The following is a 12490-nucleotide window of genomic DNA, read 5'->3' as shown; positions in this document are numbered from 1 at the left end:
GTTTCTGTATCATATAAAACAAAGGGTATCGTTGTATGTTTTGTGGTACTAAAAATATTAACAAACAAATTTGTCCAGGTCTTTTTGGAACACCCTGTATATTATACATGCACTGTTTATATATATATATAATTATATATATATACATATATATATATAATTATATATATATATATATATGTATATATATATATATATATATACATATATATACATATACTTATATATATATATATATATATATATATATATATATATATATATATATATATATATATATATATATATATGTATATATATGCACAGGGACATTGTGTCCTTTAGGTATACGAACCACAGTGGGTCTGACAAACCGGGTTCCTGCTCATTGAAAAATAAATAATAAATCCTTTTGCACTGAGGTAGCAAAACCATGTACATGATAACCCGAGGGCCAAAAGTACATTTTAAGTGAACATAAAGCATATATATTGAGGATGTTACTATATGCACAACATTTAAACCATTCCCAACCTCGCAATACTGCAATATGTGACTTTCTGCAGTGCAGCAAGTACCCAGTATGGTATTGAAAGATCGTTTGGAACGTCATCCTTCTGTGTGTGTGGAATTGCAGGAATATTTGTAATGAAATAATTCCTAATGTGGGATTTCAGGACAATGCAGGATGCCATCCCTCTCTGCGTCATATTATAGGACAATCTGCAGGGGTTTGTGTTGTACATCTGTTGTGTACCATGATTGTACCAGAAAAAAGACGAGGAACTTCATGTGATACATTCGACTTTTGCTCGTTTGCGGATACTGATAACGGCTATGATGTCCAGGTGCATATTGTCGAAGCAGGAGGTGTAAGAGCTATACCTTGTATGCAAACGCTGATTTTCTGAACATGCACCAATGGACGAACTGGGATATTTGTAATACATGAAGTGTTCAAGGTTAACACCTTCAACTCAGTGAACACTGAGCTTCAAACGACGGCCTGCGGTTAAATAGCAATGAAATAATTAAGTGCTGTAGTATGTTTTAAATATGAAATTATTATTATAATAATAATAATAATATAATAATATAACAAATCAGACCTGGAGCAATTTACAATGATTAATTACATTACATTGACAAATCAAACAAAATCATAACCCAAATTTCAGCTCCAGTTGTAATTAACCCCAGGGCTGATTCACCCTTTCACTCATAGTTGGTTCATAATGCTCAAAATCATTAAGGGATCACACTATTCTACATTTTCGTTTATACAAAGCTCAATTATTGGCGTGAAATAATGTTAAATAGCCATATTGTACACCGCACCTTTCCTATGCCATCTCCAGGCATTGCAAATCGTCATTGCCGGGCACCAAAGGGGGCTCGGCAGTGACGCACGCTGAAAGGGAGTACTCAGTTTTCACTCTGGTTGTTTGTTTGTTTTCTTGCTTTCTTTCTTTCTTTCTTTCTTTCTTTCTTTCTTTCTTGTTTGTTTGTTTGTTTGTCCGGGCGATATCTCAGCCATCCTTTGAGCTAGGAAGCTGAAATTTCGGCACAATAGTGAGCAATTCCTTTGTCAAAAACAGTATTTTTTGTTTTTTGATTATCAATTAATTGAGGAGTTATTTAATTATTAGCGATTAATTAAGTACTTATATAATTAATCAAGTTTCCTTTCTCTTCTGACCATTAACTCAGGCACCTTTTGAGTTAGGAAGCTGATATTTGGACATGCCAATGACCAGGTGATTTGGCTGCAAGGGCTATTTTTGATTTATTAATTAATCAATTAATCGATTAATTATTTAATTATTCGATTAATGACTAAATTTTTTTATTTTTTTTAGTTGCAGATTCTGATGAAATGGTGGTGGTTTATGTGTTCTATGACCGAATTGATTAATAATTTAATTTTTAAATGATTATTATTAATTATTTATTTATTTTCATTATTAATCATTTATTTATTTTCTTTCTCATTTGGCCAATATCTCAGGCACCTTTTGAGCTCGGAAGCTAATATTTGGACATGAGTGACCAAGTGATGTGGCTATCAAGGATATTTTTGATTTCTTGATTAACCAATTAATCAATGAATCGATTAATTATTTAATTATTCGATTAATTACTAAAAAAAAAAAAATTCCCCCAGTTACAGATTCTGATGAAATGGTGGTGGTTTATGTGTTCTCTGACCGAATTGATTGATAATTTCATTTTTTAATGATTATTATTTATTTATTTTCATTATTAATCATTTATTTATTTTCTTTCTCATTTGGCCAATATCTCAGGCACCTTTTGAGCTGGGAAGCTAATATTTGGACATGATAGTGACCAAGTGATGTGGCTATCAAGGATATTTTTGATTTATTGATTAATCATTTAATCGATTCATTATTTATTGATTAAACGATTCATTATTTATTGATTAATCAATTAATTATTTAAATTTTATTAATGACTTGTTTGATTAAATTTCTAAAAGATACATCTTCGGATGAAGCACTCGTGGTTTTGTTATGGTATTAGCCAATTGATTAAGAAAATATTTTGTGATAATCTTTTATTGATTTTAATTATACAATTAATCAATCAATTAGTGTACACCTCTCCCTCCCAATGCAGCCCCTATGAGCTGCACTGCGGTATTGCCGGGCGCCGGAGGCGCCCCGGCAATGCCGCGCTATAGGATATTTAATTATTTGGCATGGGGGCGGTGTACTTTGAATGTATCTGTACTTGTTAAGTTCATTTTCATGCAAAACAATATCATGTGACTGGTCATGTGATCTGAAATGGATATTTCAATCGGCTAAGAACCACACAAGGTAAAGGCAACACAATATTTTAGCTATCACTGTGAACATCAACAGAGTATGTAAAGAGATATAGATTGATGGTGATACGTACCAGCACCACTGCGAGCAAGCGTGTGTGTGTATGTGTGTGTTCTGTTGCGTGCGTGTGCACGTGCATGTGCGTGCGTGTGTGTGTGCTGTTGCATGCATGTGTGTGAGCGTGCATGTGTGTGTGCTGTTGCGTGTGTGTGTGCTGTTGCGTGCATGTGTGTGCGTGTGTGTGTGTGTGTGTGTGTGTGTGTGTGTGTGTGTGTGCATGTGTGTATGTGCTGTTGCGTGCATGTGTTTGCATGTGTGTGTGCGTGTGTATGTGTTTGTGTGTGTGTGTGTGCTGTTGTGTGTGTGTGTGTGTGTGTGTGTGTGTGTGTGTGTGTGCTGTTCCGTGTGTGTGTGTGTGTGTGCTGTTGCGTGTGTGTCCATGTGTGTGTGGGTGCGTGTGTGTGTTGTGTGTGTGTGTGTGCGTGTGTGTGTGCGTGCGCGTTTGTGTGTGTGTGTGTGTATGCTGTTTCGTGTGTGTCCATGTGTGTGTGTGGGTGCGTGTGTGTGTGTGTGTGGTTGCGTGTTTGTGTGTGTGTGTGTGTGTGTGTGTGTGTGTGCTGTTGCGTGCGTGTGTGCCATTTATGGCTGGCTGGACAGGTTGAGACCAGAACATTGAAGAATAATGGCGAAACTGTCATATACAGCATACATATCCTGGTTGGTGGCCGGCCCTTAGGTGCACAGACAGTGCAAGGGCCATCATGGGTAGCAGAGGGAAATGAACCGTAAGGGTGCTCAGCACTGGAATTTGGAATTTGTTCAGGGTACAACCACACAATGGCCTTCTTTTGTTTTTCTTTAAAGGTTTTTGTTCATGTCCAACAGTTAATTCTATGAGAGGAGACATCTAGCTTAGCGTCCAATCAAACGGACGGTGCTCTCATTGTTGCAACGCCCTGACTGTGAAGCGCCAGGTCGACAGTTTATAGTCGGGTGAGGCATTGAACCCAAACTGGACAGCTCAAAGACGAGTGCACTGCCTCTGAGCTATCCTTCCAGTCCAGGAGCCGTAGGTCTGATAGAAGAGGTTGCCAGTTAAAACACAAAAAACCAAACCATCTCTTCAACTTTTTGATCAGCACAGTATTACATTCGTGTGACGTTTCCTCATGCACTGCATTTTTAGAACCAGTCACAGTGGAACCTCAGGGCTTTTAAATACATTATACACAGTACCAAGTAGTGTCAGCGACTCAGAATCGTGTTTCTGAAGCATGGCGAGTGAGACCTTCTCCTGGTAAACTGTCTCCCTCGAAGCTGAGGTTGTTGTGTGATCGTGAGATCATCATGAGCTTTTCATGGTTGTTGTATTCCCGGCAAGAGGACGAAGGTATCGCGAAGAAACGATCCGCTGCGTCATCCCCATCATCCAGCTTCATGTAGCCCTTGCTGTTACTGCTATCTAGGCGACAAGGCCAGCTTGGATGCTTGCGCTGTTCATTTCGCTCGAACTTTGCTGTCGTCACAGCAGAAACACCTATCTTCATCAGGGGACCATCTTCAGTGAGGTCCAGGGATTTGGAAAGACTGGTCGAAGGACAACCGCGCCGCCTAAGCGCTGGAGATAAAAGTTCACCCTGGAAAGCGGAAGGCACGAGGCTCACCCCATCAGCATTTTTTTCATCTGGTTGCTCCAGAAGGGGAGGACGACCATCTGAGCATTCTGCAGAGGAGGAAAGTGGGGGACAAGGTGTCGTGATGGCGGTGGAAAGCGTGGTGTAGCTGGGAAGTTGTTCCATCGTCAACGTCTTGGCTTCTACAATCTCTTCGGTGATGCTTCCAACGTCTGCCTCGTCGATGACACAGTTGTTCAGCTTGATGATGGGCAGAGTAAAGGCATTGATGGACGACGATACAATGGAGCTTGTCCCACAATCAGCAGCTATCAGAGGAGTAAGTTCTGCCTGCTCACAAGGGCAAGGACTCGAGGCCTTTTTATTGCAATCGTCCAGACACCGGGCTTCACATACTCCAATGTCGTCACCACACATCAGACTACCAATGCAAGTGGGTTGGCCTTCTGGTGATAAAGATGTTTGAGGACAAAGGAAGGTAGGTAGAGAAGTAGCTGCAAGTTTTTCTGCATAGGGCATGTCCAGGCACGGGACACCACAGTCAACAAGAGGACAAGCGTTTAGGGCTCCGTAACCCTGCACCCGCTGGGCCTGAAGGTCTATGACCGTCGAGTATATGTCACGCATGTGGATGATGCGAGTTTCGCGATCACGGTTTTCGTGGAGCACGGCATTGGCACATATAAATACAAACAACCCGATACCCATGAGAAGAGGTCCCAGTAGCTTCAGGCGCTCCGACTGGAGATGGCGAGAAACGAATGCCATGAGCAATCCCTCTGAGGCTTCATGCCATTCAGGTCCAGCAGTTGTTCTGTTGCTGAGCTTTCCGATCTGTTCCAGTGGTATGTTATTGTAGGGCCAGTAACCCACAAACGTCATGGTGATACCCACGATGAGAATGAGGATACCCACAATGACCAGCACTCCCGAGAAAGAGCACATGTGCACATGTCCCTTCACGACCACCATGTCGGGTTTCTTCTGACGTTTTGCCTTTCTCCTCCTCTTCTTTTTCTGCTTTTCATCCTCACGCCGCTTGCTCAGGGCCAGCGCCTCTGGTTTGCGTGTGGCAGCGATTCCCCGTAGGACTCCTCCCGTGGCGATCATCGCTCGCTTGAGGCTGAAGGTATCTACAGTTCACACATCAGAACACCATTTGAGAGCTCAGGTCATGTTGGCAGCCCGTCCATGAGAATAGGTTTACAGTTTTACATGGCGATTGTTGTCAATTAAAGTTTACGTTGACAACAGCATTGTTCAAAAAAAAAAAAAAAAAGATCGCTTGATACCTCTTTCACTTTTCCCTCGCGTTCTCCTGGTGTGGCCCATGGGAGTGTAATTGTGAGATGGTTTAAGAAGGAAAACATTCAAAACATTGTCACCCTGTTAAATCAGGCCCATCGTCTGGTAGAACCCTGGTTGAACCTGGAAATTGAGTATATCGTTTTTTAAAAAATTGATTTGTACAGCTTAGGGTGTTCTCTTTCATAATCTGTCGGGTGAACCTGGGTCACCCTTGAGTGTTTTGAGAAATTCAAGATGGCGTCCAAGATGGTTGCCATTTCATATTATCGGCTATAACTTCTTTCATATTTAACCTAGGATGATATTTTTAGTGTCTAGTCATATGTTGTAGGGGTCATGGAATCCATATAAATCAATTAAAACGTCGGTAAGTGATTACATCATGGTAAATCCAAGATGGCTGCCATTTTGGCCACCAAATCATGTTTTAGGCTTTAATATGCTTCATATTTAACTTAAAGTCGTAATAATGGTGTCTAGGTACAGTATATGTTTTTGGGTCAAGTAATCCAATTGAAGTGATTACTATGGTAGCAAGAAAGAAACATGTCAATGTTGCAGACACTAAAGTATATGACATGGATGTCATTTACTCGTGACTCATTGGACTCCAGGCTAGTGGTCGCGAAGTCAATATCAAGGATGTACTTTCACATGAATTAGCCCCAGTGCCAACATCGATGTTTGAGTCAACAGGAGAAATGAGATCGGCCAAATCCAAATCATCGTTAAAAACACAGCTTAAAGTTGAGGTATCTATGAGGACATCTAGTAACACTACCACCGCCATCATAGATGGTTCGGCCCTACTCTGGGTAATACCTTGGCCTGCAGATGGCACAGTTCGGGACTTTGCAACAAACATGAAGTATGACATTGTTTGCAAAGAGATTGAAAATCGGGGATGTCTACCTGATATTTGATCGGTATTACGATTATAGTACAAAGAGTGTTACGAGAAGTGCCAGAGCTACTGGAGCAAGTCGAATCCACCAGCTACAATTGAACAGCAAACTACCACCTCAGAAGATAGTCCTGACAGTTTCTGAAAATAAGAAGCAACTAATAGGCCTGGTTACCAATCTTCTAACCAATGATGAGTCCTTCAGTGAACACACCCGTACTCATAAGTTAGTTATAACTGGTGAGGAAAGTATTCCAGTCCAAATCAGCGATGGGGGCGTGGTAACCATAAGGATGGATGTAGCTACAACACATGAAGAAGCGGACAATATCATTGTTCAGCAGGCAATTATGTGTGCCCGAAGCAATGAACTAAGTGAAATAACTGTAGTCTCTGATGATACAGACGTCTTCGTACTTCTTGTGCATTACTACCACACTGCAAATATGAAAAATGGTGTAACTATGGAATCCCCAATCAAGGACAGAACAGTCATTGACATTGGAAAAACAGTGGAGAAACATGCATCCATAGTTACTGAAATCCTCGCTGCCCACGCATTGACCGGGTGTGATACTGTAGCATGTTGCTATGGGATAGGCAAGGCCACTGCTCTGAAGGTATTGGGTGATGGATACTCCCTGTCACTTCTTGGTGTAATGGACACTCCAATACAAGAAGTTACTGGACAGGCCACTGCATTCATGTCAGCGTGTTATAGACAAAGTTCCAGCGAGTCAATGTCTGAAGCACGATGGAAGGTATGGGCATCTAAAACAGGACAGGCTTCACCATCCCCGCCGAAACTGTGCTCTCTTCCTCCAACCAATGAGGCGTTTGCAGAGAATGTAAAAAGGGCCCATCACCAAGCCATTGTGTGGCGTTCTTTGGAGGATAACAATCCACCAGAACTGGATCCAGAATCGTATGGCTGGAGGAAGGACACACAAATGAAAAATCTCCAACCAATTTCTCTTCCAGTCAACACAGAACTCGCTCCGGAGTCTATCATGCATCTAATCCGATGTGGATGCCAAAGTGTCACGCCGTATATTACTCATGTGTGTAGTTGTACAAAGTATAATTTGAACTGCACAATATTTTGCGCCTGTAAGAGTACAGGTTGCTGCCAAAAAAGGACAGCTTGATTGCGTAACTGAGTGTATTTAGACTGATTTGATTGGTTATCATTTTTCATGTATGTTACCACTCAAAAAGCTTGAGTTGAGGCAGTAGCCACCTGTAAGCCTCTATTGGCCAGCATCTTTGGATTAAACATGACATCCCTCAAAAACCTTTTAAATGATTTAAATTGGATTACTTGACCCGCAAAACATTTGATTAGACACCGAAATTACCACTTTAAGTTAAGTATGAAGCATATTAAAGCCTAAAACATGATTTGGCGGCCATAATGGCAGCCGTCTTGGATTTACCATGATGTAATCACTTACCGACGTTTTAATTGATTGATATGGATTCTTTGACCCCTACAACATATGACTAGACATTAAAAATATCATCCTAGGTTAAATATGAAAGAAGTTATAGCCGATAATATGAAATGGCAACCATCTTGGACGCCATCTTGAATTTCTCAAAACGCTCAAGGGTGACCCAGGTTCACCCGACAGATTATGAAAGAGAACACCCTAAACTATACAAATCAATTTTTTTTTTAAACTATATACTAAATTTCCAGCTTGAGCTGAAAAATCCCATTTAGCTACAGGACTACCAGTGCTGGTTAAAGATGTGTTATTGTCCTTATTGGAAGTGTTGTACAACCCTTTACAGGTGTGGTTATTAAGGCCATGAACTTCTTTAACGGCAACAATTGATCCCACATTCTTGCAGGTTAGGGCAGGAGTTTGGAATTTGTCCATGGTCCTGACGATAGCTCACCTACTCTTCTCGAAGGACACCATGGGATCTTCAATGTCCACCAACTAATGCCAGCAGATGGACCTCCCAGTTGAACGTCCCTTAGGCCCTAATTTCATACTCATATGGTGTATTGTAACCCGATGCTTGAGGTGATTATAACCTTGTGCTTTGCTCCTTGTTTAAAGGGGGTTGGTTTACCCTTGAAGTTAAATCGCAGCAAACAGGGAGTGTCCCATCTTAAGCAACTTTCCTCTACATGTAAATCCATATACCATGGGGTGCTGTATCTTTGTTCACGTGTAACTGTGTGTAAGGGTGTTATACCTCTGCACTTGGCTATATCATAGCCAGGTGCTTAATACAGCATTATGAGTCTTATGCATGGGGTGTTATCGCTAAATGTGGGTTACTGTGCTAACAGTAACCATGTTGTATACATGTACAGGTATACAACATCACCATGTGAATGTGGTGTTGTTGCGACGTCATGTGTATGTAATCCTGTGCATGAGGGTGATATAGCCCTTTATAGAGATGTATACCAGTACATGTTAAACCAAATGAAGATTTTGTCAATGAAGAAATGCTCAGATGTCCAACTTTTTGTCCACAGATACCTTCTACCTGGGACAAAGCACAACACATTTCCCATTCCAACTCATCCCTCCGCCATCTCCTGCCCTCCTCCTCCTCCACTATCCATCATCCCAAAGCATGCAACGTCAACCCCATGTTCTTCACGTTCATCATCTCCTTCTTCTCTTCCCCTCATCCCTCCTTTGAAGGGTATATCCAGGCTTGGCAAATGTGTTGCCCTTCATCCCAGATGAAAGTATTTCTGTGGTTGAAATGTGGAACATCGTAATGATTCCTTTGCTCTCAGATAACGTCGCTACTTTGTGCTATCCACAACTACTAGATAACGTCGCTACTTTGTGCTATCTACAACTACTAGATACCATCTCTACTTTGTGCTATCTACAACTACTAGATAACATCCCTATTTTGTGCTATCTACAACTACTAGATAACATCACTACTTTGTGCTATCTACAACTACTAGATAACATCACTACTTTGTGCTATCTACAACTACTAGATAACATCGCTACTTTGTGCTATCTACAACTACTAGATAACATCGCTACTTTGTGCTATCTACAACTACTAGATACCATCTCTACTTTGTGCTATCTACAACTACTAGATAACATCCCTATTTTGTGCTATCTACAACTACTAGATAACATCACTACTTTGTGCTATCTACAACTACTAGATAACATCACTACTTTGTGCTATCTACAACTACTAGATAACATCGCTACTTTGTGCTATCTACAACTACTGGATAACATCTCTACTTTGTGCTGTCTACAACTACTGGATAACATCGCTACTTTGTGCGATCTACAACTACTAGATACGATCTCTACTTTGTGATATCTACGACGACTAGATACGATCTCTACTTTGTGCTAGCTACAACTACTAAATACCATCTCTACTTTGTGCTATCTACAACTACTAGATAACATTTCTACTTTGTGCTATCCACAAATACTAGATAACATCTCTACTCGATTGTGCTTTTTGCCATTTTGTACTTTCCACATTCGTCAAACACGATGTGCCCTAACAATACTCAGTTATTATTTGAGGATGTCTGTCAGATTGCTATAGGTGCATATTGTACACCGCACCTTTCCTATGCCATCCCCAGGTGCTGCATAACGTCAATGCCGGGCACTGAAGGGAGCTCGGCAATGACGCACGCTGAAAGGGAGTACTCAGTTTTCACTCTGATTGTTTGTTTGTTGTACACCGCACCTTTCCTATGCCATCTCCAGGCATTGCAAATCGTCATTGCTGGGCACCGAAGGGGGCTCGGCAATGACGCACGCTGAAAGGGAGTACTCAGTTTTCACTCTGTTTGTTTGTTTTTGTACACCGCTCCTTTCCTATGCCATCTCCAGGCATTGCACATCGTCATTGCTGGGCACTGAAGGGGGCTCGGCAGTGACGCACGCTGAAAGGGAGTACTCAGTTTTCACTCTGTTTGTTTGTTTTTGTACACCGCACCTTTCCTATGCCATCTCCAGGCATTGCAAATCGTCATTGCTGGGCACCGAAGGGGGCTCGGCAGTGACGCACGCTGAAAGGGAGTACTCAGTTTTCACTCTGTTTGTTTGTTTTCTTTCTTGTTTGTTTTCTTTCTTGTTTGTTTTCTTGCTTTCTTGTTTTCTTGTTTGTTTGTCCGGACGATATCTCAGCCATCCTTTGAGCTAGGAAGCTGAAATTTCGGCACAGTAGTGAGCAAGTCCTTTGTAAAAAAAAGGGATTTTTTGTTTGTTGAATAATCAAATTAATTAAGGAGTTATTTAATTATTAGCGATTAATTAAGTACTTATTTAATTAATTAAATTTCATTTCTCTTCTGACCATTAACTCAGGCACCTTTTGAGTTAGGAAGCTGATATTTGGACATGCCAATGGCCAGGTGATTTGGCTGCAAAGGCTATTTTTGATTTATTAATTAATCAATTAATCGATTAATTATTTAATTATTCGATTAAGTACTAAAAAAAATTTATTTTTTTTCAGTTACAGATTCTGATGAAATGGTGGTGGTTTATGTGTTCTGTAAGCGAATTGATTAATCTATCTATAATTCCAGTAATCTCTGTGTGTTTGTTTGTTTGTACGTTTGTACGTTTGTTTGTCTGTGACCGCTGTTTCTCAACAACCACGGGTCCGATATACTTTAAACTTGCCAGGTATATTGCTGGGGACCCGAGGATGTGCCTTTTCAAGGTTTCATATTAATCAGACAATTACTTACCGAGCTATGTCCAAAAAACGATTCAACCAATCAGAGAGCAGCGAGCTATCGCGTGTGCCGAACGTGGCGGACACACTCTGCCTCGGATGGCACATTTGAGAGCGTATTCATTTATTTCCCGTCGGCAAACTATGTTGGCGCTATGTTGGCGTTAAACGATGTTTTAAAACTAATTAAAACCCCGGGGGGATTGTCACTGTACTCGCAAGCCGTTCGCCGTTCGCTTTGGCGTTGCGAATGGACCAAAACATTTCATGGACCAAACCATTTCATGAAAATAGAGGGGGGGATATAATTTTAGATATAGATATAGTACGGGCATGCCCTAGTAATTAAAAATTTTAATGATTATTATTTATTTATTTTCATTATTAATCATTTATTTATTTTCTTTCTCATTTGGCCAATATCTCAGGCACCTTTTGAGCTCGGAAGCTAATATTTGGACATGAGTGACCAAGTGATGTGGCTATCAAGGATATTTTTGAATTTATTGATGAATCAATTAATCAATTAATCGATTAATTATTTAATTATTCGATTAAGTACTAAAAAAAAAAAAAAAATCAGTGACAGATTCTGATGAAATGGTGGTGGTTTATGTGTTCTGTGACCGAATTGATTAATAATTTGATTTTTGAATGATTATTATTTATTTATTTTCATTATTAATCATTTATTTATTTTCTTTCTCATTTGGCCAATATCTCAGGCACCTTTTGAGCTGGGAAGCTAATATTTGGACCTGACAGTGACCAAGTGATGTGGCTATCAAGGATATTTTTGATTTATTGATTAATCATTTAATCGATTAATTATTTATTGATTAATTGATTAATTATTGATTAATCAATTAATTATTTAATTTTTTATTAATGACTTATTTAATTAAATTCCTAAAAGATACATCTTCGGATGAAGCACTTGTGGTTTAGTTATGCTTTTAGCCAATTGATTAAGAAAATATTTTGTGATAATCTTTTATTGATTTTAATTATACAATTAATCAATCAATTAGCGTACACCTCTCCCTCCCAATGCAGCCTCTATGAGGTGCACTGCGGTATTGCCGGGCGCCGGAGGC

The 12490-nt window shown here is 40.2% G+C and overlaps 1 protein-coding gene across 1 annotated transcript in view; it reads right to left on the bottom strand.

The window, feature by feature from the left end:
- Positions 1–3704: 3704 nt before the first annotated feature.
- Positions 3705–12490, bottom strand: part of LOC137412810 (transmembrane protein 200A-like) — a 34257-nt gene continuing 25471 nt past the window's right edge. The window contains exon 2 of the mRNA XM_068098142.2: positions 3705–5598. Within this exon, the coding sequence (XP_067954243.2) occupies positions 4085–5575 (1491 nt within the window). The 5' untranslated portion in view covers positions 5576–5598 and the 3' untranslated portion in view covers positions 3705–4084. The remainder of the gene's footprint in view (positions 5599–12490) is intronic.

This window comes from Myxine glutinosa, chromosome 6, assembly GCF_964187855.1.
Source record: "Myxine glutinosa chromosome 6, kmMyxGlut1.1, whole genome shotgun sequence".
In the NCBI taxonomy this organism is placed as follows: Eukaryota; Metazoa; Chordata; class Myxini; order Myxiniformes; family Myxinidae; genus Myxine; species Myxine glutinosa.
The sequence above is the reverse complement of the archived record's forward strand: the minus strand, read 5'-3'. Positions and strand labels throughout refer to the sequence as shown.